The sequence below is a fragment of the Scyliorhinus canicula genome, chromosome 5 (assembly GCF_902713615.1).
Source record: "Scyliorhinus canicula chromosome 5, sScyCan1.1, whole genome shotgun sequence".
Lineage (NCBI taxonomy): Eukaryota > Metazoa > Chordata > Chondrichthyes > Carcharhiniformes > Scyliorhinidae > Scyliorhinus > Scyliorhinus canicula.
The window spans coordinates 214,529,169-214,556,667 of record NC_052150.1 but is presented as its reverse complement, the minus strand read 5'-3'; the positions used below and the strand labels follow the sequence as shown (position 1 = coordinate 214,556,667).

Genomic DNA, 27,499 nt, shown 5'->3' with positions numbered 1-27,499 from the left:
TAGTTGACCTATGGTTCTTTGCATAGGTTTATTTTCTGCTGCGTTTTATCCTTTCTCATTGCAAAACCTCACCCCAACTTCCACCACCCTATTTTTGAGGTGAAACTCTTTTTGGCTTCACGTTTCCAGGGAGCAGCCCTTACCAGATAAGAGTGCAGTTGGGCTCGAACCATGCATTATTCCTGCCCCTTGAATAAAGAGTTTGCGAACTTGCATTTATCGAGTGCCTCCTACAGCCTCAGGCCATCCGAAGGCACAGCCAGTTAATTTATTTTGACGTAGTTACTGTTGTAATGTGGCAATCGATGATTTTTGTGCTGCGGTGATTACGGAACGGTGGCTCGTCCTAAGCTATAGGAATACATTCAATTGGAAGAGACAGAAGAGGAAGAAGGGCAACGTTATCTTCAAATAAGAATTGAGCAATTTGAATTAATGGAAGGCACAAAATCAAATAATGTGGCTTGAATTCGCTCATAAACAAATGGGTGGATTAACAATGGGTTACAGAAACAAAGAAAATAGAAGCAGGAGGAGGCCATTCAGCCCTTCAAGCCTGCTCCGCCATTCATTATGACCATGGCTGATCATCCAAATTAGTAACCTGTCCCCGCTTTCCCGCTCATATCCTTTGATCCCTTTAGCCCCAAGAGATATTCTAACTCCTTTTTTTAAAAAAATAATTTTTATTGAGAAATTTTGATTTTATACAACATTGACGCACCTTAGTAAAATACCAAAAATAACAATAATATTAACAATCATATACATTCGCCCCATCCCCATGAACAACCCCCCCCCCCCCCGGGTTGCTGCTGCTATTGACCCAGTTACCTATCTCTGAGCCAGGAAGTCCAAAAAAGGCTGCCATCGTTTATAGAACCCTTGTATTGATCCTCTCAGGGCAAATTTGACCTTTTCCAATTTTATAAATCCCGCCATGTCACTGATCCAGGTCTCCACACTTGGGGGCCTTGCATCCTTCCATTGTAACAGAATCCTTCGACGGGCTACTAGGGACGCAAAGGCCAGGACACCGGCCTCTTTCGCCTCCTGCACTCCCGGCTCTACCGCAACTCCAAAAATCGCGAGTCCCCACCCTGGTTTGACCCTGGATCCAACCACCCTCGACACCGTCCCCGCCACCCCCTTCCAGAATTCTTCCAGTGCTGGGCATGCCCAGAACATATGGGCGTGGTTCGCAGGACTCCCCGAACATCTGGTGCACCTGTCCTCACCCCCGAAGAACCTACTCATCCTAGTCCCGGACATGTGGGCCCGGTGCAGCACCTTAAATTGGATGAGACTAAGCCTCGCACATGAGGAGGAAGAGTTGACTCTCTCCAAGGCATCCGCCCAAGTCCCGTCCTCTATCTGCTCCCCGAGTTCCTCCTCCCATTTAGCCTTCAGCTCCTCCACTGACGACTCCTCCACCTCCTGCATTACCTTATAGATGTCAGACACCTTCCCCTCTCCTACCCACACCCCCGAAAGCACTCTGTCCATCGCCCCCTGCGAGGGCAGCAAAGGGAATCCCTCTACCTGTCGCCTAGCAAACGCCTTTACCTGCAGGTATCTGAACATGTTCCCCTGGGGAAGGCCAAATTTATCTTCCAGTTCCCCCAGGCCCGCAAACCTCCCGCCAATAAACAGGTCCCTCAATTTGCTGATGCCCGCCCTTTGCCACCCCCTGAATCCTCCATCCGTGTTCCCCGGGATGAACCGATGGTTGCCACCCAGTGGAGCCTCCATCGAGCCCCCTGTTTCCCCCCGATGCCGTCTCCATTGTTCCCAGATTCTTAGGGTCGCCGCCACCACCGGGCTCGTGGTAAACCTCTTAGGGGAGAGCGGCAACGGTGCCGTTATTCTAACTCCTTCTTAAAAGCATATAATGTTATCTGCGAAAATCACCTACAAATCCCTAGGTGGGATTAGAACAATGACAAAACATTGGACCATCCCACGTGCACCTTTATGCTTATACCTGCACCATTTAGCCTGGAAATACTTTGCACGAGAACGTGTTGGAGGTCTGAGACTTGTTGGCGCATTGAGGGCAATGAGGCACGTTGGACCCTAGTGAGCAATGGAACCAATGATTGACCTTCATTAATGAGATTTAAGGATCTAGAAAGAAACAGGAATGACAAAAAAAAAAAAAAAGAGGGCAAATTAGATTCAGGTATAGGTCGTGAAATAAAGAGAGGACAAGAAAGTCTGAGCCAAGAGAAAGAGACAGAGAAACGGGCGGCACAGTGGTCAGCACTACTGCGTACAGCGCTGAGGATCCGGGTTCGATCCTGGCCCCAGGTCACTATCTGTGTGGAGTTTGCACATTCTCCCCATGTCTGCGTTGGTTTCACCCCCACAACCCAAAGATGTGCAGGTTAACCCTAACACTAACTCTAAATTGCCCCTTAATTGGAAAAAAGTAATTGAGGACTCTAAATTTATTTTTTTTTAAAAGAGAGAGAAAATACAGAAAAGAAAATGAGGAAGAATTTAAAGAAACAATTGACATGGTGAAATCTCTCACAATAATTTACATGCAGGAATGATCCATGAGTGTTTGATGGCATTACATTTGCAACTAGCACATTGGCTATGAGATGCCTACACTATTAATCATAGAGTCATAACACAATTTTGGCACAGAAGGAGACCATTAAGCTCATCATGTCCTTGTTGAGTGAAAAAAGCTACCCAGCCTAATCCTGCTTTCCAGCTCTTTGTTGGGTAGCTCCGTACATTATGGCACTTGTGACTATCCAAATATTTTAAAATGTGCCGAGGGTTTCTGCTTCGCTTACCCTTTCAGGCAGTGAATTCCTGACATCTATCACTCTTTGGGTTAAAAACTCTCCCCTCAGCCTCCCTCTGATCTCTTTTACTTTAAACCTATGGCCCAGGTTGATCTCTGCTAAGGGAAATAGATCTTTTCTATCCACTCTATCGAGGCGTCTCATAATTTTCTACACCTCAATTAAATCTCCCCTCCACCTTCTCTATTCCAAAATTTAAAAAAAACAATAGCATAAAATACCTTGTGTATCAGTCCTGTTATCTTCAGGGATCTGTCACCATGCAGTGAATGGTCCTTTTGTTGATCTATGCTTTCTGTACCCTTCTATTTATTGTGTATTCCTTATCTTTTTTGTCCTGCCCCAAATATGTCACCTCACTTTGACAGACTGAACTCCATTTGACATCTTTCCAGTCATCTGAACAGTCCATTGCTATCTTCCAGCAAGCTCTAGCTTTCTTTCTATCAACCACAGGACCAATTTTGTGTATCATTGGCAAACTTCTTAATCTGCCCAAGTTTGACTCATTGATATAAACCACGACATGCAAGGCACCTAGTCTTTCGCAGGCCCACTTGAAACAGCCCATCTATCACAAAAATGCCCATCGACCATTATGTTTTGCTTCCTGCCCACGAGTCCATTTTGGATCAAATTTGCCACTTGTTCTTGGATTCCAGCATGGACGTTTTGCTTTTCTTATTAGTCTGCCACGTGGAACTTTGTCAAAAGCCTAGCTCAAGTTCATTTTGGCCGGACTCAGCTACATAACAGCTTCCTGCTCAAAACGAAAGTGGAAGCCAGAAACACAGCTCAGCTCCACCCACACAATGACATTACTGCAGCTATTTGATAAACACACTTTTCTTAAAGGGAACCTCACATGACACCTACCCCAAAGGAAAAGAAAATAAACCATCAACTTCAAGATGGCTTCATTTTTCACTTTCCCTGAAGAAATATTGATCGTAAATATACTTTTTTTGTTTCACAAAACAAAGTATGCAAACATTTATAAAAACATAGTCCATTTTAGTTCTTCTTCCTCCACTGAACCTGCTTCTCTTCATCACATTCGTGACAAAGCATCTGCTATCACTTTTTCTCGTCCTGCCACATGTAGTATTTTGAAATGAAATGGCTGTAACAATAAACTCCATCAAAACAGTCTGGCATTGTTATTCCGGAATCGCTCCAAAAGCGTCAATGGATTATGATCAGTATATATAATTACTTCAGATGAATTGCTGGTAATATAAATTTGAAAATGTTGCAAAGCCAGCACCAAGCTCAAAGTCTCTTTCTCAATCGTGGGGTAATTCTTCTGGTGCTTATTTAATTTCATTGAAAAATAACCAATAGGCTGCTCTAGTCCTTTGTCGTCTTCTTGTAAAAGCATCGCACCTACGCCCACGTCACTCACATCAACAGCCATTTGAATGGTTTTGGGTAATATGGGTTGGCCAACACAGGAGCAGTGGTTAACACAACCTTCAGGCTGTCAAATGCCTGTTGACACTCCGCTGTCCACTGAAATTGGCTACCCCTCTTTAGCAGGTCCGTCAGTGGAGCGACCACACTGCTAAAATTCGGCACAAATGCCCGGTAAAATCCACTCGTGCCAAGAAATCGCATTATTTCCCTTTGTGTCGAAAGTATTGGAAACTCCCCAACAACATTTGCTTTCACGTCCTGTGGGACCATTCAACCCTGTCCAATTGTATGACCAAGGAAAGTGACTTGGGCTTTTCCAAATTTACTTTTGGCTAGGTTTACCACCAAACCCACGTCCTAAAGTTGATCAAATAACTTCATCAGATGTTTGAAATGTTCTTTCCATGTCTGGCTGAAAATTACCAGATCGTTGATGTATACTGCACCATTGGGTAACCCTGAAACGACTTTGTTAGTTAACCGTTGAAATATGGCTGGGGCATTTTTCATGCCAAATGGCATAACTTTGAATTGGTATATACCATCTGGAGTCACAAAAGCTGAAATCTCCTTCGCCTTTCGGATAAAGGTGCCTGCCAGTAACCTTTAAGTAAATCCAGTTTGGAAATAAAAACTGCTTGTCCCACCTTCTCAATGCAATCCTCCAAACATGGGATAGGATAAGAGTCTGTTCTTGTAACTGCATTAACCTTTCTATTGTCCACACACAACCTTTGATTACTGTCTGGTTTCGGTACCATCACAATGGGTGAGCTCCATTGGCTGCAACCCACTTCATTTAAAAAATGATTTTTAGTCTCCTTTTTCACATTTTCTCCCAAATTTACACTCACCAACAATAAACAATAATGAGTAACGGATTTGTCAATCCCCATATCAATAACAACGATATTCCTCCTACCAAACCCCAAACATTAGCCCGCATGTTCACATAAATAACAAAATGGAATCAAGAATCACCCATAGTCACCATTAACACACATAGTTCCTCTCCCCCCAACCCTCCCACCCACCCCCAAACTAATGCTCAATGTTATCCAGTTCTTGAAAGTGCATAATGAATAATGCCCATGAATTGTAGAACCCCTCCATCCTTCCCCTCAATTCAAACTTAACCTTCTCAATAGTCAAGAATTCCAACAGGTCCCCCCACCATGCCAGGGCACAGGGTTGAGAGGTTGCTCTCCATCCCATCAGGATCCGCCTTTGGACGATCAACGAGGCGAAGGCTACAACATCTGCCTCTGCATTGAGGGGTGGTAGATATAGGACAGATGTCAGAGGCAGTTTCTTTACTCAGAGAGTAGTAGGGGTATGGAACGCCCTGCCTGCAACAGTAGTAGACTCGCCAACTTTAAGGGCATTTAAGTGGTCACTGGATAGACACATGGATGAAAATGGAATAGTGTAGGTCAGATAGGCTTCAGATGGTTTCACAGGTCGGCGCAACATCGAGGGCCGAAGGGCCCGTACTGCTCTGTAATGTTCTATGTTCTATGCATCCGTTTCCAACCCCGGCTGGTCCGACACCCCGAAAATGGCCTCCCGAGGGCTCGGGTACAGTTTCACTTTAGACATGACCCTAAAAACCTCCTACCAGTAATCCTCCAACTTTGCATGGGATGTATCTAAGCATTTCCCCTTGCTCCAGCCCATACTTTGCTTCCAGCTCCTTCAGTTCTGCAAACCGACCCCCAAGAAACAAATCTTTTTGTGTCATAATCCCCTTTTCCTCCCATTTCCGAAAATTTCCATCCCACTTCCCTGGCTCAATGCAACCCACTTCAATAATGCCATTTTTAAGCATACTTTCAATTCCTTTGTTAACCTGTGCCAATTTTAAAGGGGTAAGTTTATCTGGATGCTGTTTAATTGGAACAGCATTTCCCACATCTACATCATGTATAGCCATTTTAGTATTTCCCAACTTATCTCCACAAACTTGCCCACGTGATATCAATAACCCTTTCAGGTCAGTTCGTTTTTCCTCTGGAAGGTAACTCAACAATTTATCCCAATTTTTAAGAACATTCTTGTTTTCCAATTTAATTTCGAGGTATGTCAAATTCAAAATCATCTGGATTCAGTTCTTCATTTTGAGTTAGAATCATTAAAACCTTTTGCCCTCCTTCCCTTTCAAAGTACCTTTTAAGCATATTCACATGACACACTCGGTGAGATTTCCTTCTATCCAGCGTTCTTACCACATAATTCATTTCACTTAAGTTCCTTTCAATCTGATATGGTCCACAAAACTTTGCTTTTAAAGGTTCACCTACCACTGGTAACAATACTAAAACTTTATCTCCACTGGCAAAACTACAAACTTTTGCTTTCTTGTCCGCTACCCGTTTCATCACATGTTGTGCAACTTTTAAATGTTGTCTAGCCAATTCACCTGCTCTATTTAATTGTTCCCTAAAATTTGACACATAATCTAATAATGTAAGTTCCGACTGTTCACTTACCAGTTTTTCCTTTATCAATTTAAGTGGTCCTCTTACTTCATGACCAACAATTAGTTCAAAAGGACTGAATTTGGTTGACTCATTAGGTGCATCCCTAATTGCAAACAGTACGAATGGAATTCCTTTATCCCAATCCTCTGAATAATCTTGGCAATAAGCCCTCAACATTGTCTTTAATGTCTGATGCCACCTTTCTTACGCTCCCTGTGATTCTGGATGGTATGCAGTTGACTAAAATTGTTTTATTCCGAGCTATCCATAACATTTAAAAAACCTTGAGGTAAAATTTGATCCTTGATCCGATTGTATTTCTGTGGGTAGTCCATATCTGGTAAAGAATTTAAGTAACTCCTCCACAATCTTTTTAGCTGTCATATTGTGTACTGGAATGGCCTCTGGAAACCTAGTAGACACATCCATTACATTCAAAAGATATTCATTCCCACTTTTTGCTTTAGGAAGCGGTCCTACACAATCAATTAAGACCCTTGTAAAAGGTTCTTCAGATGCTGGAATGGGTATTAAGGGCGCTGGTTTGATCAATGCTTGAGGTTTCCCTATCACTTGACATGTGCACGGTAGCATGGTGGTTAGCATAAATGCTTCACAGCTCCAGGGTCCCAGGTTCGATTCCCGGCTGGGTCACTGTCTGTGCGGAGTCTGCACGTCCTCCCCATGTGTGCGTGGGTTTCCTCCGGGTGCTCCGGTTTCCTCCCACAGTCCAAAGATGTGCGGGTTAGGTGGATTGGCCATGCTAAATTGCCCGTAGTGTCCTAAAAAGTAAGGTTGAGGGGGGGGGGGTTGTTGGGTTATGGGTATAGGATTGATACGTGGGTTTGAGTGGGGTGATCATTGCTTGGCACAACATCGAGGGCCGAAGGGCCTGTTCTGTGCTGTACTGTTCTATGTGTGACATGATCGACAAAATTTAACTGCACCTTTATGTAGTCCAGGCCAATAAGAATGTTTTTGTATTTTGGCTTGAGTTTTCCTTACTACCAAGTGACCTCCCACTGGTACCTCATGTGCAACTCGCAACACCTCCTTTCTGTACCCTACCGGCAATACCACTTGATGAACTTCCACCAACTTTTCATCCACCTGCATATGTACAGGTCTCCATTTTCTCATCAAGACATCACTTTTACGGTAATAACAATCTGGTATACACTCAGATTCCTCTTCCGTGTATGCTTTCTGATACATCCGTTTTATTTCTACATCTTTCTGTTGTAATCCCTCCAATTTTCCTGAACTAAAAATATCTGCCTCATCCTCCACCTGTTGTTCTTTTCCAATCATCTGATCAAAAATTGTTTCTGATAATTGAACTTCAACTTTATCTTCACTCTTTGATTTCTCCTCTTGTCTTAACCTGTGACTTTGCGACCTTGTTACTACACAATCTGGAAAAATCCCAGGATATTCGTCCTTCAAAACTTCAGTTGTCTGATTTTCCACTGGCTTATCAACCACAGTAGGCATCACTCCTACCTGCGATCCAGCTATATGATTACCCAAGATAAACTGTATTCCTGGACAAGATAGTTTCTCTATTACTCCTACTACCACTTCACCACTCTTCACTGAACTTCCCAACCTTAACTTATATAATGGAACACTACTCTTCTTACCCTGAATTCCACATGTTACTACCTTTTCTGGCAATATTCCTCCCAAACTACATAACTCCTCATCTCTTACCACCAAAGATTGACTAGCTCCCGTCCCTCTTAAAATTGTGACTTCTTTACGACTACTCCTGATACACATGAGTAAACTTTACCCACACAAGTAAATTCTTTAAAGAGATCTGGCACCTTCTTATCAATCACCTCTTGATCAGGCTGTACAATCTTTTGCACCTCCTTTGCTTCACTTGCGCTTTCCTTTACCACTTGAACAAACCCCACTGTCTTATCCTGTTTTACCACATCATCCTTCCCAGTACTTTTCTTCAACCACCAACACTGTGACTTTACATGGCCTATTTTATTACAGTGAAAACATTTGAAACTTTTCATTTCTCTTCCACCCTCCTGGACTTTTTTTAAAATCTGAGGCACACTCTCCTTATTATCTCCCATCAGATCACCTTTACCTTTACCACTTGAGTATTTCTCATTTCCCCAGTTTCTATCCCTCACAGGCTGAAACTGATGTCGGAAACCAAACTTTGATTTATGAACTAATTCATAATCATCTGCCATTTCTGCTGCTAACCTCACAGTTTTAACCCTCTGCTCTTCCACATGAGTTCTCACTACATCAGGAATTGAATTTTTAAACTCCACCAAAAGTATAATTTCTCTGCGAGCTTCATACGTTTGGTCTATTTTCAATGCCCTCATCCACCTATCTAAATTTCTAAACCTTTGTCTGTAGGCTTCTGGCACCAGTTCATATGCACCTAATATGGATTTTTTCACCTCCTCATACGTCCCTGATACCTCCTCTGATAGTGATGCAAACACTTCACTAGCTCTACCTACCAGCATTGTTTGAATCAGTAATACCCACATGTCCTGTGGCCATTTCAGTTTTTTGGCTACCTTCTCAAATGAAATGAAAAAGGCTTCTGCCTCCTTCTCATCAAACCTTGGCAATGCTTGGACATATTTAAATAGATCCCCACCAAGCCTTCGACTATGACACTCTTTCTCTTTATCCTCATCACTATCCTTCAACTGTATGTTTCCCTTCACATCCACCAATTTTAACTGACTGTCGGGTTTCATGGCCATTATCTGAAGTTCAAACTCTCTCTTTTTCCCTTTCCTCTCTCTCTTTTTCCCTTTCCTCTCTCTCTTTCTCTCCCTTTTTCTTTTTCTTCTCTATATCTTTCTCTTTTCTTTTTCCTTTCTGTCTCTTTCTCTCTCTTTTTCTTTTTCCTTGACCTGTACCTTCCCTTTCTCATTCTTCTTGTTCTGCTAGGGCTATTCTTTCTTTTTTTCTTCGTTGTCTCTCATTTTCTCTTTCTTTTTCCCTCATTTTGTATTCAAGCTGCTTTAATTCTTTATCATGTTCCAGTTGTTTAATCTGTAACTGAATTTTTTGTCATTTCTAATAACTCAGACTGTATCTCAGGCAATTTTCAATGCCCAGCTACCGCTGTAAGTATCCCTTCTTTTCGTATGCTGTCAGGTAACGTTAACTGCATGTTATTGCCAAATCTAAAAGCCTTTTTTCAGTCCCTGTTCATAAGGCACTGCGTGTGACCTTCTCCACCCCCCAAAAACCTCTGAGCCTCTGAAAGGGCCATTGCCCACAACACACTCCCTACATAAACTGGAATAACGCACCTGAAAAGCAAACACAAATATGCTCACCCTCACTGTCTTTAAGTTCACTAAGCCAACCCAATCACGAAAGATAGACTTTTATCCCACAAGCCCCCAATTTATAATGGGACTGGCTTTAAAAAACGCCAAATTATATCATGGAGTTCACTTGACGCACAACTTTTAATAGATTTTGGTTATGGGAGCACAAGGGCCCACTTCCCAGGTGTTATGGAACAGAGACCTCAAGTATTTTGAAACAAAACAATGTTTATTCTATGAATCCAGTTAACATTTTATAAACACACAGTAAACAGTTTATCAATTACCAACAGAGATACACCCCAAAGATACAATACTCTATAGGTAACCCTTAATAACTTTCCTAACAACATCCATAAGCCAAAGACCCTTTTTAACAAAGACAATAGGTATGAATTCTCTGCAGAGAACAGTTATCATTTTTTAAATAATCAAGTGGTCTGGAGACATTCTTTACCATGCAGAGAGAGAGATAGATCAAAATACACCTTCTTGTTTGAATACAGCTCCCAACTGAAAAATAAACCAAAAACTCAGCTACAAAACAGCTTCCAGCTCAAAACGAAAGTAAAAGCCAGAAACACAACGCAGCTCCACCCACATAATGACATCACTGCAGCTATTTGATAAACCCATTTTTCTGAAATAGTGCGCCAGACTCTCCATTGCGGTCACCACCCTAGCAGTGTTGACCTCTGCTACGCATTGCTGATGACATCTCCTGCACCCATAGCCTCTGTGACTCCTCCAGTGGTTATGGTCCTGCTAGAGTGATGCTGACATCTCCCTTTAATGTCTCAGCCGCTCCTGAACTATCACCTCCGGGATAGCCTGTTCCACAGGCTCAGCATCAGGCTGGGGCCTGATTGTGCCCCAGAAGCCTGACCAATAACGGTTCCCACCGAGGTGCGTGTATCTGCGCTGGTGGAGGGTGGGGATGACATCTGTGATGCCTCGATCGTGTCTTCCTCAAAGCGCTCCTCTGAGGAGTTCTCCTGGGAGGCTGGATAGAGGAGCCACCTGGGATGGGCCAGCGGCGTTAGCTGGAGGACGTGCATGAGAATAGACATGTGGTCAGTGGGAGGGATCGGTCAGTCAGTAAGGCAATAACAACTCACGTTAGACAGGTCCTCTGGGTGGGGCAAGGTGGTTCCTCACCTCTGCGGCGTCCACCAGCCTCCACATTGGTGCCGCTTTGTCCTCAGCCATCACCACCTCCAGGGCTCGTTCCTCAAAGGAGGTGAGGATTCTTACGTCCGGCACACCTACGCTAGTCTGAGCCCTCTCCCAATGGCTGTGGGAGAGCTTTTCCTGAGGAGACACAGAAAGGGCATTGCTAGCGACATGCATGGTTCACAGTGGGGAGTTTTGGGGGGTGAAAGGAGAGGGGGTGGAGGGAGAGTTGGGGGGTGGGCTCTCATGTGAAGGCGGAAAGGTGTCCGGGGGAGGGGGGGGTGTCGGTGTCTACTCAGTTATGCTGCCCAGAGTCGGTCGTTGACCTTTTTCCGGCACTCGATGCCAGTCCTCCTGGTCGCCACAGCTGCCGCCACCTTGTCCCACACAGCACTGGCTGCCCTGTAGCTGACCCTTCGGGATCTTCGGGGAACAGGACATCTCTCGTGGCCTCCACTGTGTCTAGCAGCCTCCCCAGATCTGCATCCCCGAACCTTGGGGCTGGCCTCCTGGGCGCCATTGTTGCGAGCTGGCTGGGGTTGGCAGAGCAAGTGATGTTCAACCTTGTTAGCAGGAGGGCAACACGGTGGCGCAGTGGGTTAGCCCTGCTGCCTCACGGCGCCGAGGTCCCAGGTTCGATCCCAGCTCTGGGTCACTGTTCGTGTGGAGTTTGCACATTCTCCCCGTGTTTGCGTGGGTTTCGCCCCCACAACCCAAAGATGTGCAGGATAGGTGGATTGAACACGATAAATTGCCCCTTAATTGGAAAAAAAAAATTAATTGGGTACACTAAATTTATAAAAAAAAAACCTTGTTAGCGGGAGCCTGGCAACCCGTGAGGCCTCGTTAAGTGGATCAATTAACATTGAATAGCGTTGCCGACCTCGCTGGGCCGAGCTCTGGGAAGCTCGTGCCCAAAGTGATGACTGTAGGGTTCTTCCAGTGTTGGCATGTGTTAGCCATATTGACTGGCCTCGTTTGATTGGTGTTCCTCACCGACAAACCTGGTCTGGCTTCTTTCTCACTGTACAGTAGCTGCATCCAACCCAGTCACAGACCACTCCAGACCAGTATTTCACGTCATGGGAAGCGAATGTTGTGCCGGCCGCTGAACAGCTTGACCACGGAGCCGCAGGTTACATACTGCCGATCGATGGCAGGGTTGAGCCGGGCAGCACGCAGAGCACTAGCACCAAAGCAGAGCTCCAAGCTGGGGCCACCAATGTTAGCATCGCATGCCCCCGTGGACGCCCATCAGCCCCTGTCCCCACCCCCTGCACTCACGCCATGACCAGCAGACAGCCTAGCCTCGCACCGCCCCACCCCCCAAACGCCACAACCAATCGGGAACTGCCTGCGGCCAACATTCTTTAAAGCCGGTTGAAGCCGTTGGGGACTTCTTCCTGTGATTAGGAACGCTACAACGATCGCTCCATGACCCTCCCGGCATCCGCCCAGCGTCGCGACCCTGAGTTTGAAAAACCCTGCAATAAACCCACCAAAGGTAATTAGCTCACAGGGCTAATCGCTGGCTTTTAAAGCAGACCAAGCAGGCCAGCAGCACGGTTCGATTCCCGTACCAGCCTCCCCGGACAGGTGCCGGAATGTGGTGACTAGGGGCTTTTCACAGTAACTTAATTGAAGCCTACTCGTGACAATAAGCGATTTTCATTTCATTTTCATTTCAAATGCGGGACTCGGTCGTGCCAATTATTAGGTTCGCATCCATTATATGTCAATGGATCTCAAAAGTAATTTATTAAATGAGAACGTCGAGACATTTCAATCCAATGTGGTGTTATCAGTACAAGTTCTTTCTTCCTGTTCTATCAATACAAGTTTTCCTTAATAATTTATTTTATGGTCAAAGCAGAAGTCAATAGCTTTCTAGATACCAGTGGCATCAAAGGATACAACGGTATTGCGGGTCGATAGTGCTGAGGTCAAAGATCAGCCATGTTCTAGTTAAATTGTGGAACCTGCTTGAGGAGACACATGGCCTACTCCCGCTCCTATGTTCTTATTGGTCACTATAGAATTCATGGACTCCCAAGAGATGAGTAAACATTTTTTAAAAATGTATTTTTTAAATTATAAACATGTATCAAAGCAGATTACAGCGAATAAACACCCCGGGAAACATACTTCCCAACAATCAACAATACAGTCTGTACAGATTTTCCCTCTTTATCACCCCCCACCCTTCCCCCGCGATGAACAGCTCCTCAAATACGGTCACAAACATCCCCCACCTTTCCTCAAACACCCTGAAGAGCCCATTAACTCATACTTTGCCTTCTCTAATTGCAGGAAGTTTTACAGGTCACCCAACCAAGCCGCTACCCCGGTGGCGATGCCGACCGCCACTCCAGCAAAATTTGCCACCGTGCAATCAGAGAGGCGAAGGCCAAGACATCGGCCATCCTCCTCTCCATGAGCTCCGGCTTCTCAGAAACCCCAAATATCGCCACCAAAGGGTCCGGGTCCACTCCCTCCTTCACTATCGTGGCTAAGACCGCGATCCCGCCAAGAATCTTTCCAATTTTTCGCAACCCCAAAACATGTGCACATGATTTGCTGGCCCCCGCCCACACCTCTCACACTCATCTGCTACCTCCTGAAAGAACCCACTCATTCTCGTCCGAGTCATATGCACCCTGTGCACCACCTTAAACTGTATCAAGCTCATCATTTCACAAGAGGAGGCCCTGTTTACCCTATGCAGTGCCTCACTCCATACTCCCCAATTGACCTCCCCTCCCAACTCCGCTTCCCATTTCTCCTCGATCTTCACCACCCAGTCGCCTCCCTGCTCACCCAGCCCCTTGTATATTTCCCCAATTCTTCCCTCCCCTTCCACATCTGGAAGCAGCAATCGCTCCAGCAGGGTGTATCCCAGCAACCTAGTGAGTCCCCTCCCGACCTTTTGCGCAAAGTCCCTAACCTGCAGATAACTGAACTCACTCTCCCCCGGCAGCTCTACCCTCTCCCTTAGCTCCTCCACACTGGCGAACCCTTCCTCTAAATAAAGATCCCTCACCTTGACCAGCCCCGCTTCCCCCCACCTCCTGTATCCATCCCCCCCACCCCCCCCCCCCCCCCAGCTCAAACTCCAGATTCGCGCACAGCAGCGTTAGCACCAACATCCCTTGCACCCTAAAATGCCTCCACATCTGATTCCATACCTTCACCGTGGACTGGACCACCGGGCTCCTTGAATACCTACTTGGAGCCATTGGCAACACAAGCATCACCATAGCCCTCAAACTAGACCCCTTACAAGTTTCTTCCTCCATCCTAACCCACTCCACCTCTTCTCCTTCCCACCACTGCTGCACCTTGTCCATATTCGCCGCCCAATAATAACGAAGCAAGTTCAGCAACGCCAACCCCCCCCCCCCCCCCCCCCCCCCCCCTCTGCTGCCTCTGCCTCTGTAGCAGGGTCCTCCCCACCCTCGGCAAGGGAGGATTAAACATAATGGGCAAAGTCAAGACCATTGGATGTAAGGGTGAGGAGCTATAGACACTTATAAAGTGAAATTCCAGAATTATTTTCTGACTAAGGGTGAGAGTGTTGCTGCTCAACTAAAGCTGACACTCAACAGTTTTCGTCAGCCATAGTAACATTCCTGTGGTGCAATACCTGTGCTCCACCGAGGGCCTGGCCAAGGCTCTGTGTGACTGAAGCTTAACTTCCTCCCATTTCTATGATTCCCGAGCTCAATTTATTTTTGCTGACATCAGGCAACTTTGTGGTAGGAACACTGCTCCTGGGCTGGGGAGGGGGGGGGGGGGGGCGGCGGGAGCTGCCTGTTCCCCAATTCCAATCGTCTGCTCAACCCTACTGGGAATGGATGTGTGTGGATGTCAAGGGGAGAGAGTAAGTGATGACCCCTACAGCCAAATAACCTGCTGGCGCTCAGTGCCAGTGCCAAAAGGCACCTGATACCTGTCTAACTCGATCAAGTAAGGAGTCAGCGCCGTCAGGAAAAGAGGGGAGGGTTATTTTTAGGATACATTTAAGGGAAAGCTATGGAAATACATAAGAGAGAATAGAACAGAAGGGCATGCTGATGTCCTGAGATCAACATGGGAGGGGAAGCACATGAGGAGCTCAAATACTGGCAGCGACATGTTTGGCCAAAGGACCTGTTTCTGTGCTGTAAATGTCCAGCTCCCTCAAGATGGAGGCCAGCACTTGTTTAGCTTTTGTATTAAATACTAAATTAAATTTTGTATCAGAGCATTAGCGTTACGGTGATTTATATACCAGTGGGAATCACAATCTATTTGCTCTTTCACAGTTTAGTCGTGTCTCAGAGAAGTTCAGTAAGTAGAACTCTTCAATGGGAATTAATCTGAGCTCCACACCAAATTAATTATGCTCCTCCGCAGCAACTGATCTTTTGCAAGAAAACATAACAAACTGATGAGCTGAAGGACCCGTTGATATGTTTTATAGATTCTGTGTGGAGTTTGCACATTCTCCCCGTGTTTGCGTGGGTTTCACCCCCACAACCCACAGATGTGCAGGATAGGTGGATTGGCCACGCTAAATTGCCCCTTAATTGGAAAAAAATGAATTGGGTACTCTAAATTTAAAAAAAAAATGTTTTATAGATGGTTGAGCAAGGTGGGGGGGGGGGGGTGTTCTTGGGTTACGGGTATAGGGTGGATACGTGGGTTTGAGTAGGGTGATCATTGGTCGGCACAACATCGAGGACCGAAGGGCCTGTTCTGTGCTGAACTGTTCTATGTTCTATGTTCTATGAATGTTGGCCTGAGCACCACCGTACGTCCAATATTTTTTTATTTGTCTTTGGGGACATCGCTAACAAAGCCAGAATTTATTGTCAATTACTTTTTAAAAAATAAATTTAGATTACACGATTATCTTTTTCCAATTATGGAGCAATTTAGCGTGGCCAATCCACCCACCCTGCACATCTTTGTGTTGTGGTGGTGAAGCTCACACAGACACGGGGAGAATGTGCAAACTCCACACGGACAGTGACCCAGGGCCGGGATCGAACCCGGACCCTCGGCGCAGTGAGACGGCAGTGCTAACCACTGAGCCACCGTGCCACCCTATTGCCAATTCCTGAAGGTAGTGATCCACTTTCTTGTAGTTCATGAGTGTAGGGACACGCTCGGTGCTGTTTGGGAGGGAGTTTCTTAGATTTTGATTAGCCAGTGTTGTGATATAATCAATAAAACATGCAGACATGATTTTAGATTTAACATCTTTTGCAAAGGACAGCACCGCTGGTAATGTAGCTCAGCCTCGGTGCTGCATTGCAGTGCAAATTTAAATTACATACTGAAGCCTCGTGCTGGGATGTACTATGACTCAGAACCATGCAAGCCAATCTGCAACTGTGGACATAGTGATGGCACAGCTCATGTAGTAGCAAGGTGTACATGTTTGAATGGGCTTAATCCACTTTCCTCACCCCCTCCACTAAAGGCTGCACCATTACCTTTACAGGGCGTATCCAAGAAACCATCAGACTCCTTGAGGCAATCAGGGGCAACCAAAATGTTTCACTGTGCTCCATTATTGCCCTCATTCATGCGCACAGAAAGAGCTCAATAATTGGTAGGTCCTTCAAGAATTATGCTTTCAATTAGTCCTACCTCGAACTGTTAAGAAATATGAACAGGCCTAGAAGAGCTGAAATAGTCATTGGATTCAGTGCTTAGGTCACTTTCCAATGAAACATGTAGATGCCTCTAGAATCCTGTTTACTTTAATGGCTTCCTGGCGAACATTTTTCTCGAACTCCACTACCCTTTGTAATAAATGAACATACCCATTTGGAACAGGTGTAGGCCACTCAGCCCCTCGAGCCTGCTCCACCACTCAATAAGATGGTATCCATGATGTGGAGATGCCGACGTTGGACTGGGGTGGGCACAGTAAGAAGTCTTACAACACCAGGTTAAAGTCCAACAGGTTTGTTTCGAATCACTAGCTTTTGGAGCCTGAGGACGGAGCTGCGCTCTGAAAGCTAGCGATTCAAAACAAACCTGTTGGACTTTAACCTGGTGTTGTAAGACTTCTTACAATAAGATGGTGGCCAATCTGATTGTGGCCTCGACTTCACATTCCGCCTACCGTCCACTAGCCTTTGACTCCCTTGCCAGTCAAATATGTATCTACCTCTGCCTTACATCGATCCTGCCTCCACTACTCTCTGGGGAGGTGAGTTCCAAAGATTCCCTACCTTCTGGGAGAAAACAATTTCTTCTCATCTCCAACTTAAATGAGAGACCCCCTATTTGTAAACTGTGGCCCCTAGTTCTAGTCTCGCCCACTTGGGGAAACATCCATTCAGCATCCACCCTGTCAAGTCCCCTCAGTGTCTTATATATTTCAATAAGGCCATCTCTCAATCTACTAAACTCCAATGACTACAGGCCCTTTCCTCGTAAGATATCGCCCCTATCCCAACACAGAGTATCAGTCGAGTGAATTAAACGTAATTTGTTGCTTATGGTAAGTTGCTCGGAACTTGTTTCATATTGAACTCAAATGTATATAATTCACAGGTAAAATGAGTCATGTATGACTGGGCAGGCCATTTTGAATCCACAAAGTCTTATTTCAGTGGCAATTAATCTATTAATGGTGATTAATTAGACTGGCGCCTCCCAGGCAGTCAATTTGGTAAAATTGTGGTGAAATTGCCAAGCAGCTCCTACCGCTGCCAGTTGTGGGCTGGGGACCCGCGTTGGACCGTGCCGGGGGTCCCAGCTCACTTTGTAACATTCAGCCCCAGGAAACCCCAAACCTATCACTTTGTCAGTTGTGGGACGATTGCCCGAATCTGTCACCAGGGGCAGGGAGTGGCCGAACAATTGAACAAGTATCAGCTGACTAAGCAGCGACAGCATGAATTTGTGAAGGATAGCCTTTCTCTGACTAATCTAATTGAATTTTTCGCAGGAGGATAATGTGGTGGAAGCATTGAGTCCAAGCACAAAATATCCTGCACATACTGGGAAGCTAAAATAAAAACAAAAAGTTGGAAATATTTAGCAGGTCCGGCAGCATCTGGGCAGAGGAAAAGAGCGACTGTTTCAACTCAGTGACCTCTCTTCAGCTATGATGAAAGGTCATCGGCCTGAAACAGTAGTGTCTATATATATTGTCTATATTGTCAAAAACACTTGATAAGGTTCTGCACAAGAGATCATTAATAAATGTGAGAGTGTGTGGTATTGGAGGTAACCAGGTGACATGGGCTGGTAGGTGGTTGGGAGGTAGGAGGCAGGGTGACTGTCCGCTGATGGATTGTGACAAGTAGTCTCCCTAAGGGCTCTGGATGGGGGCCACAGCTTTTCACCAAATGCAGCAATGACCTGGGATAGAGAATAGACCTGGAATGAGGGAACAGAGAATTGCACGTCCAAGCTTGCTGTTGATATTAAATTGAGAAGCGCAGTGCGTAGTGCGGATGAGAGCAGAATGTCAAGGAAAAACATAGATGCAGTGAGTGGATGAAACTGCGGCACAGTAGCACAGTGGGTAGCACTGTTGCTTCACAGATCCAGGGTCCCAGGCTCGATTCCCGGCTTGGGTCACTGTCTGTGCGGAGTCTGCATGTTCCCACCATGTCTGCGTGGGTTTCCTCCGGGTGCTCCGGTTTCCTCCCACAGTCCAAAGATGTGCACGTTAGGTCGGTTGGCCATGCTAAATTGCCCTTAGTGTCCAAAGGTTAGGTGGGGTTATGGGCTAGGGTGGGAGTGAATGGATAGGGTGGAGGTGTGGGCGTAGGTAGGGTGCTCTTTCCAAGGGCCGGTGCAGATTTGATGGGCCAAATGGCCTTCTTCTGCACTGTAAATTCTATGATTCTGTGAGCATGTCCAATCCACCTAACCCGCACATCTTTGGACTGTGGGAGGAAACCGGAGCACCCGGAGGAAACCCACGCACACACAGGGAAAATGCGCAAACTCCGCACAGACAGTAACCCAAGCCGGGAATCAAACGTGGGACCCTGGAGCTGTGAAGCAATTGTGCTATCCACAATGCTACCGTGTTGTCCCATGTCTCTGCGTCTCTGGATTAGTAGTGATGGGGAACAAATTATTCTTCAGCAGTTTGTGTTGGTTGTCTTAGGGCAGTGAGATTCTATACAGAACTATCCTTTGTGAGATAGTATATGGTGTATGTAGTTTGTGGAAGGAACCGACTTGATGGGCTGAGTAAGCCTTCTTTCCATCCTCATCTCCTCATGTATTGTTGAACTTATTCGTCTTCCATTGGTTCCCAGTCCAGCAACAACTCCGTTTTAAATTCTCATCTTTATTTTCAAATCCTTCCCTGGTTCCACCCCTCCCTATCTCTTTAGCCTCCTTCAGCCTTCCAACCCTCTGAGAGAGGGCCTCCAGCCCGCCAACTCCTCCAGATCTAGCCTCTTGCACGGCCCTGATTTTAAGCCCTTCACCATCTGCGGTTGTGTCTTCAGCAGCTTTGACCCTAAGCTCTGGAATTTCCTACACCTTCCCGTCTCCCTACCTCTCCCTCGGCTCTGTTCAGATCCTCCTTGAAAGCGAGTTCCTTCGACCAAGCTTTTCGGTCATCTGTACCAATGTCTGTTTATATAGCTCAGCGCCTATGATGTTCCTGAGGATGTTTAGCTACCTTAAAGGTGCTAAAGAAATGCAGTTTTCTAAAACAAACTTCTATGTCACAAAATCCCGGTGTGTATAAGTGATTAATGAGTATTTTGCCTTTCCAAGATCAGGATACCATTCAGGAGCTTGACATAAAGCTCCAAGAAAACCAAAACACGGCAGGCGATGAAGCTCTCTATTATGCTAGCATGTTCTTATGGTTTGTGAATCGGCAGGCGGAAGCTAGAGAATATATTGACAGACTGTTGAAAATTTCCAATGGATCAAAGGAGGTATGTAACTTTCCTTTGTATGAATTTAGAGTACCCAATGTTTTTTTTTCCAATTAAGGGGCAATTTAGCATGGCCAATCCCCCTACCCTGCACATCTTTGGGTTGTGGGGGTGAAACCCACGCTGACACGGGGAGAATGTGCAAACTCCACATGGACAGTGACCCGGGGCCAGGATCAAACCCCGGTCCTCGGTGCCGTGAGGCAGCAGTGCTAACCACTGCGCCACTGTGCTGCCAGAGGAGGTATGTATATTATGTTGTGTTACCAAATAAACCTATGCCTATGTCACAACTTGTCATGTTCTCACAACTCCCCGTGGCACTTTAAAGTCAATGCATTGCTTGTGAATTTTGGCCATTGTTGCTATGTTAGCAAAAGCCACAGTCATTTTGTGTGCCCCCCGAGGACCCACAAACAACAATGGGGCAAATGATTCATCCACTTGTTTTTAATGGTGTCGTTTCCCAGGCACCGTTCCCTAATTTTCTTTGAATGGTACATTGGGATGTTTTGACTATCTGCCTGAAGCAAATAGAACACCAATTCAAAACACCTCTGACAATGCAGCACTCCAAAAGATCACTGCTCCACTACAATAGGCAAGGCTGAAGCATTTGCAACAATCTTGAATGAAAATGAAAAATGAAAATCGCTTATTGTCACGAGTAGGCTTCAATGAAGTTACTGTGAAAAGCCCCTAGTCGCCACATTCCGGCGCCTGTCCGGGGAGGCTGGTACGGGAATCGAACCGTGCTGCTGGCCTGCTTGGTCTGCTTTAAAAGCCAGCGATTTAGCCTTGTGAGCTAAACCAATCTTCAACCAGAAGTGCCAAGTGGATGATCCATCTCGGCCTCCTCTGGAGCTCCGCAGCATCACAGATTCCAGTCTTCAGCCAGCTCAAATCACTCCACGTGATATCAAGAAACAGCTGAAGGCACTGGACATGGGCCCAGGCAACATTCCAGCAATAGTATGAAGATTTTTTCTCCAGAACTAGCCACATCCTAGCCAAGCTGTTCCAGTACAGCTAGAACACTGACATCTACCTGGCAATGTGGAAAACTGCTAGGCTATGTCCTGTCCACAAAAAGCAGGATAAATTTAATACGGTCAATTACCATCCCATCAGTCTACTCTCAGTCATCAGCAAAGTGTTGGAAGGGGCTGTCAAATGTGCAATGAAGTGACTCACTCAGCAATGACTGCTCAATGATTTTCAGTTTGGGTTCCAGCCGGACCACATAGCTCCTGACCTTTTACAGCGTTGCTCCAAACATAGACAAAACAGCTGAATTCAAGAGGTACGGTGAGGTTGTCTTAGGCCAAATCACCTTCAGCTGTTTCATAAATGATCTTCCGTTCTTCAAAATGCCCATGTCCAAATGCAACAAGACCTGGACCATATCTCGACTTGGACTGGATAAGTGGCAAGTAACATTTGCACCACCCAAGTGTCTCCAACAAGAGGAATCTAACCATCTCCCCGTGACATTCAATGACATTACCATCACTGAATTCCCCCACTATCAACATCCTTGGGGTTACCATTGACCAGAAACTTAACTGGACCAACCCTATAAATACTGAGGCTACAAGAGAAGGTCAGAGTCTAGGAATTCCAGGGTAAATAACTGACCTCCTGACTCTCCAAAGCCTGTCCATCATCTGTGAGGCGCAAGTCAGGAGTGTGATGGTACACCCACAGTGTTCCTCAGAAGGGAATTTCAGGATTTTGACCCAGCAACAGTGAAGAAACTGTGATGTATTTCCAAGTCAGGATGGTGAGTGGCTTGGATGGGTGGTGGTATTCCCAGCTATCTGCTGCCCTTGTCCTTCTGGAAGATGCTGTTGAAGAAACCTTGTTGAGATGCTGCAGTGCATATTGTGTATGGTACACACTGCTGCTACTGTGCGTCGCTGGTGGAGGGAGTGAATGCTCGAAGTGGTGGATGGGGTGCCAATTAAGCGAGCTGCTTTCTCCTGGATGGTGTTGAACTTCTTGAATATTGTTGGAACGGCACTCATCCAGAAAAGAGGAGAGTATTCCATCACACTCCTGACTTGCGTCTCACAGATGATGGACAGACTTTGGAGAGTCAGGAGGTCAGTTATTCACCATGGAATTCCTAGACTCTGACCTTCTCTTGTAGCCTCAGTATTTATAAGGTTGGTCCAGTTAAGTTTCTGGTCAATGGTAACCCCAAGGATGTTCATAGTGGGGGAATTCAGTGATGGTAATTCGATGAGGCAGGAGTGGAAATATTGGGTTCCTGACTTTGGGTTGACTGTGTGAAATTTAATGGGTGATGTGTCAGTGACGGAATGGGTATCGTGCTTCCTAGTGGTGAGAATTTAACATACATTTGCATACCATGAATACTCATTTACCAAATTAACTCCTCCCTTGAAGATTAAGTCAGAAGCACATGGGAAACGCCCTTTCCTGAGAGCTTAAATGTGGCGCGCACCATAGGAGGCTGTTCAATCTTTAAACCTGCAGTGATGGTCTTTGTCTAATTTAGTGGTACAGGAAATGCGTGCAGGAAAATGAAATGAAATGAAAATCGCTTATTGTCACGAGTAGGCTTCAATGAAGTTACTGTGAAAAGCCCCTAGTCGCCACATTCCGGCGCCTGTCCGGGGAGGCTGGTACGGGAATCGAACCGTGCTGCTGGCCTGCTTGGTCTGCTTTAAAAGCCAGCGATTTAGCCTGGTGAGCTAAACCAGCCCCGGAGAAGCTAAACCAACCAGGAGAAGTTGGGTGGTCCGGCAGCGCACCTTCTGAATCGGCAATGCGGTACATTAATGAAACTACTGAAGGAACTCATTGTGGCTGTGTCAGCTTGGCTTGGCCAACGCTCTCTCACTTGGAATAAGGAAGAATATTGGTCTGTGCTGCACTCCAGCAACACCGACTTGGCCTGTCTGAGCTGTAACGTTTCGTAATCCAGGTCAATGCTTTAGTGTGGTACTGAGGGTTTTAAAATTTATTCTTTCACTGAATGGAGGCATCGCTAGTTAAGCCAGAATTTATTGCCCATCCTTAATTGTCCTTGTGAGGGTGGTGATGAACCACCTTCTTGAATTGCTGCAGTCCATGATATTTCCACTCCTGCTGCATTAAGTACCCTGCCCGCCTCGATACGCAGTCTCACAGGTACCGTTTTGGGGTTGATGGCCTATTGTCAGAAGTCCAGTTTTCGCCCTGAGTCAGCATTTCCATTTTCACTTCAGTTTTCCGGCATCTGTTGTATTTTGCTTTGTTTGTAATCAGTTTCCATATTGTTTATGCTGCCAGACATTAATACTTAAAGGATGGATTGAACTGACAGATAACAATAATGGTAATTTAAAGAAGGCCATCAATTACCTCGAAGAAGGGCTGAGGGGTTCGAAAGATATATTCGGTTTGATGGGAAAGGTGAGCCTGTTAATTTTGTGACTTTCGATTTGCTAAACACAGCTTACATTCCTATAGCACCTTATGAGTTCACTCACTTCACTCACAGCAGCACGTATGTGGGTGGGGAAGTGCAAACAGTCACTGCTGGCTCACTCAGTGTGGACAGATAGGGATAATAAATATTGACATCCTTCCTCCCTCTACCTGCTTCATGTATCCGTAATATTGAAGGGCCTAAATAGAGGGAAAGGGCAGTGGTATTAGTATCAGGCACTGTTCTCTCATTGAGAGAACACTGATTGTGTTTCTGACTTCCTGAAGCACAATGGGCCTACCTGTTGGCCCGATCTTCAATCAAGGGTCAATCTTCACGTCAGATAACGGGATTGAGACACCCACTCCCTACTTCATTGGTGTGATTTTTTAAACTTCCTACACCAGCCATAGAATCATAGGATCCCTACAATGCAGAAGGAGACCATTTGGCCCATCGGGTCTGCACCCATCCTCTGAAAGAGCACCCTACCTTGGCCCACTTCCCTACCCTATCCCCGCAACCTCACCAAACTTACACATCCCAGGATACTAAGGGGCAATTTAGCATGGCCAACTAACCTGCACATCTTTGGATTGTGGGAGTAATCGGAGTACCCAGAGGAAACCCACCCAGACGCAGGGAGAACATACAGACTGCACACAGTGACCCAAGGCTGGAATTGAACCTGGCACTGTGAGGCAGCAGTGCTAACCACTGTGCCACCACGCCACCCATCTGTGTGCCTTTTCCCCTGAGATGGCTCATTTGGAACAGATTTGAATTGTAGTGACCCTACTGGCTTGAGAATGACCTCATTCATTCCACAGACTTCTCCCACAGCATCAGAAAGAAGAGGGGTTTACCCGGGCTGAATTCAAATCAGGTCTGCAGAAGGACGGGAAGGCCCATGGTCGACCTTCCTACCTCAAGGCCAATTAATGACCACTTCAGGGCCTTGTCCTGCCGCCATTGGGATGAACCTGCAAGTAGACCTGTTACAGGCGAACATGTGGAGGCTGATTGTCGCCTCAGAGGGAGGTCATCAATCAAAGGCATTCAATGTCTGATTGAGGGACTGGACATTGGGAAGGTGAGGGCCCAATGAGAGTCACCTTGGTTCTGACTCATCTCCTCATAACCCCTACCTTGCAAAACCACCCCCTCCCCCACCCCACTTCCACCATTACTTGTAGCCAGGGTCCTCTACGATACAATCCTAGGACTCCACAGGTTGTCCTTCTGACCTTCTTAGTGGTGCTGCTGAGGGCAACAGCTGCCGAACTCTGATCGGCCAACAGAGCTTGCTCGACGTGACCTCCGAGCCTGGGGTCTTGATTCCAGGGGAAGACTCACGGGTGGCCTCACCACTTCCTGATTGGTGTGCGGTTCGGTGGGCCTTCCTGAAAAGCGGAGTCTCTCGCCCGATCTCCAGCCAGCAGGCGAGGCGAGACCCCCAGCTCCACAGGACCCTGCCCTGGCCTTGTATTCTTTGGAGGATAGAAGGTTAACCGGGTGATCTATCTGATCACTGCAGAACAAGGGGGTGCAATCTTACTATCAGAGCTCGGTCATTCTGAAGTGACGTCAGAAAGCACTTCACACAATGGGGAGCAGAGAGCTGTAATTTCCACTCCAAAAAGATTGTTGCGGCTAGGGATCCATTCTAAATTTCAAAATTGTGATTGGTAAGTTTTTACCGGGCAATGTTATTGAGGCGTATGTAAGCAAGGCAGGTGAATGCAGTCAAGACAAAGATCAGCCAAGGTTTAACTGACTGGCAGAGCAGGGTCATGGAGATAAATGGCCTCCTTCTCTACCTGTGATGATCACTCACACTTTAATTACCCTTTCCTCCATGGTGAGGACTCTGTCAGTCTCTACTTAGCCTGCCTCCTGCTGGGCAGGCTGGAAGTAAGAACTGACCAATTCAATTGCAGGATGTCAATCACTGTGCTATGCACCAATCACATGGAAATATCACTGCCCTTAAAATAATGGAACTACCTCACACAGTCCGCTGTGGTGACGGTACACGTACATTAAGATCCTGAGGGGACTATTTTCCAACTGAATTTTTACAGGACGTGGGCTTCACTGGCACGGCCAGCATTTGTTACCCATCCCTAATTGCCCTTGAGAAGGTGGTGGTGAACTGCTTTCTTCAACCCGCTGTAGTCCATGTGGTGTAGGTACACCCACGGTGATGTCAGGGAGGGCTTTCCAAAATTTTGACCCAGCAACTGTGAAGGAACAGCAATATATTTCCAAGTCAGGATCGTATGTGGCTTGGAGGGGAACCTCAGATGCTGGCGTTCCCAGGTATCTACTGCCCTTGGCCTTCTAGATAGTACTTGACAGGGTGGATGCTGAATGGATGTTTCCCCTGGTGGGAGAGACTAGAACTAGGGCATGCAATTCAAAAATATAAACAAAGAAAATTACAGCACAGGAACAGGCCCTTCGGCCCTCCCAACCTGCGCCGATCCAGATCCTTTATCTAAACCTGTTGCCTATTTTCCAAGGATCTACTTCTCTCTGTTCCCCGCCCGTTCATATATCTGTCCAGATGCATCTTAAATGATGCTATCGTGCCCGCCTCTACCACCTCCGCTGGCAAAGCATTCCAGGCACCCACCACCCTCTGCGTAAAAAACTTTCCATGCACATCTCCCTTAACCTTTCCCCCTCTCACCTTGAAATCGTGACCCCTTGTAATTGACACCCCCACTCTTGGGAAAAGCTTGTTGCTATCCACCCTGTCCATGCCTCTCATAATTTTGTAGACCTCAATCAGGTCCCCCCTCAACCTCTGTGTTTCCAACGAGAACAATCCTAATCTACTCAACCTTTCTTCATAGCTAGCACCCTCCATACCAAGCAACATCCTGGTGAACCTCCTCTGCACCCTCTCTAAAGCATCCACATCCTTCTGGTAATGTGGCGACCAGAACTGCATGCAGTATTCCAAATGTGGCCTAACCAAAGTCCTATACAACTGTAACATGACCTGCCGACTCTTGTACTCAATACCCCGTCCGATGAAGGCAAGCATGCTGTATGCCTTCTTGACCACTCTATCGACCTTCGTTGCCACCTTCAGGGTACAATGGACCTGAACTCCCAGATCTCTCTGTACATCAATTTTCCCCAGGACACTTCCATTGACCATATAGTCTGCTCTTGAGTTAGATCTTCCAAAATGCATCACCTCGCATTTGCCTGGATTGAACTCCATCTGCCATTTCTCTGCCCAACTCTCCAATCTATCTATATTTTGCTGTATTCTCTGACAGTCCTCCTCGCTATCTGCAACTCCACCAATCTTAATATCATCTGCCATTCTTGCTCATCAGACCACTTATACCTTCGTCCAGATCATTTATAAATATCACAAACAACAGTGGTCCGAGCACGGATCCCTGTGGAACACCACTAGTCACCTTTCTCCATTTTGAGACACTCCCTTCCACCACTACTCTCTGTCTCCTGTTGCCCAGCCAGTTCTTTATCCATCTAGCTAGTACACGCTGAACCCCATACGACTTCACTTTTTCCACCAACTTGCCATGGGAAACTTTATCAAATGCTTTACTGAAGTCCATGTATATGACATCTACAGCCCTTCCCTCATCAATTAACTTTGTCACTTCCTCAAAGAATTCTAGTAGGTTTGTAAGACATGACCTTCCCTGCACAAAACCATGCTGCTTATCACTGATGTCTATTTTCTTCCAAATGTGAATAGATCCTATCCCTCAGTATCTTTTCCAACAGTTTGCCTACCACTGACGTCAAGCTCAAAGGTCTATAATTCCCTGGATTATCCCTGCTACCTTTCTTAAACAAAGGGACAACATTAGCAATTCTCCAATCCTCCGGGACCTCACCCGTGCTCAAGGATGCTGCAAAGATATCTGTT

At 46.2% G+C, this 27,499-nt stretch overlaps 1 protein-coding gene across 6 annotated transcripts in view; it reads left to right on the top strand.

Moving 5' to 3' along the window:
- The window catches only part of LOC119966565 (tetratricopeptide repeat protein 21B-like), a 151,078-nt gene that overhangs the window by 2,895 nt on the left and 120,684 nt on the right, over positions 1-27,499 (top strand). For 3 of the 6 annotated variants that reach the window (XM_038798468.1, XM_038798470.1, XM_038798467.1), the window contains exons 3-5: positions 16,712-16,822; positions 19,972-20,138; positions 23,415-23,561. In XM_038798468.1, the coding sequence (XP_038654396.1) occupies positions 16,712-16,822; positions 19,972-20,138; positions 23,415-23,561 (425 nt within the window). Of the gene's footprint in view, positions 1-16,711; positions 16,823-19,971; positions 20,139-23,414; positions 23,562-27,499 lie in introns of those variants that run through there. The other 3 variants (XM_038798472.1, XM_038798469.1, XM_038798471.1) reach the window with 2 other exon arrangements.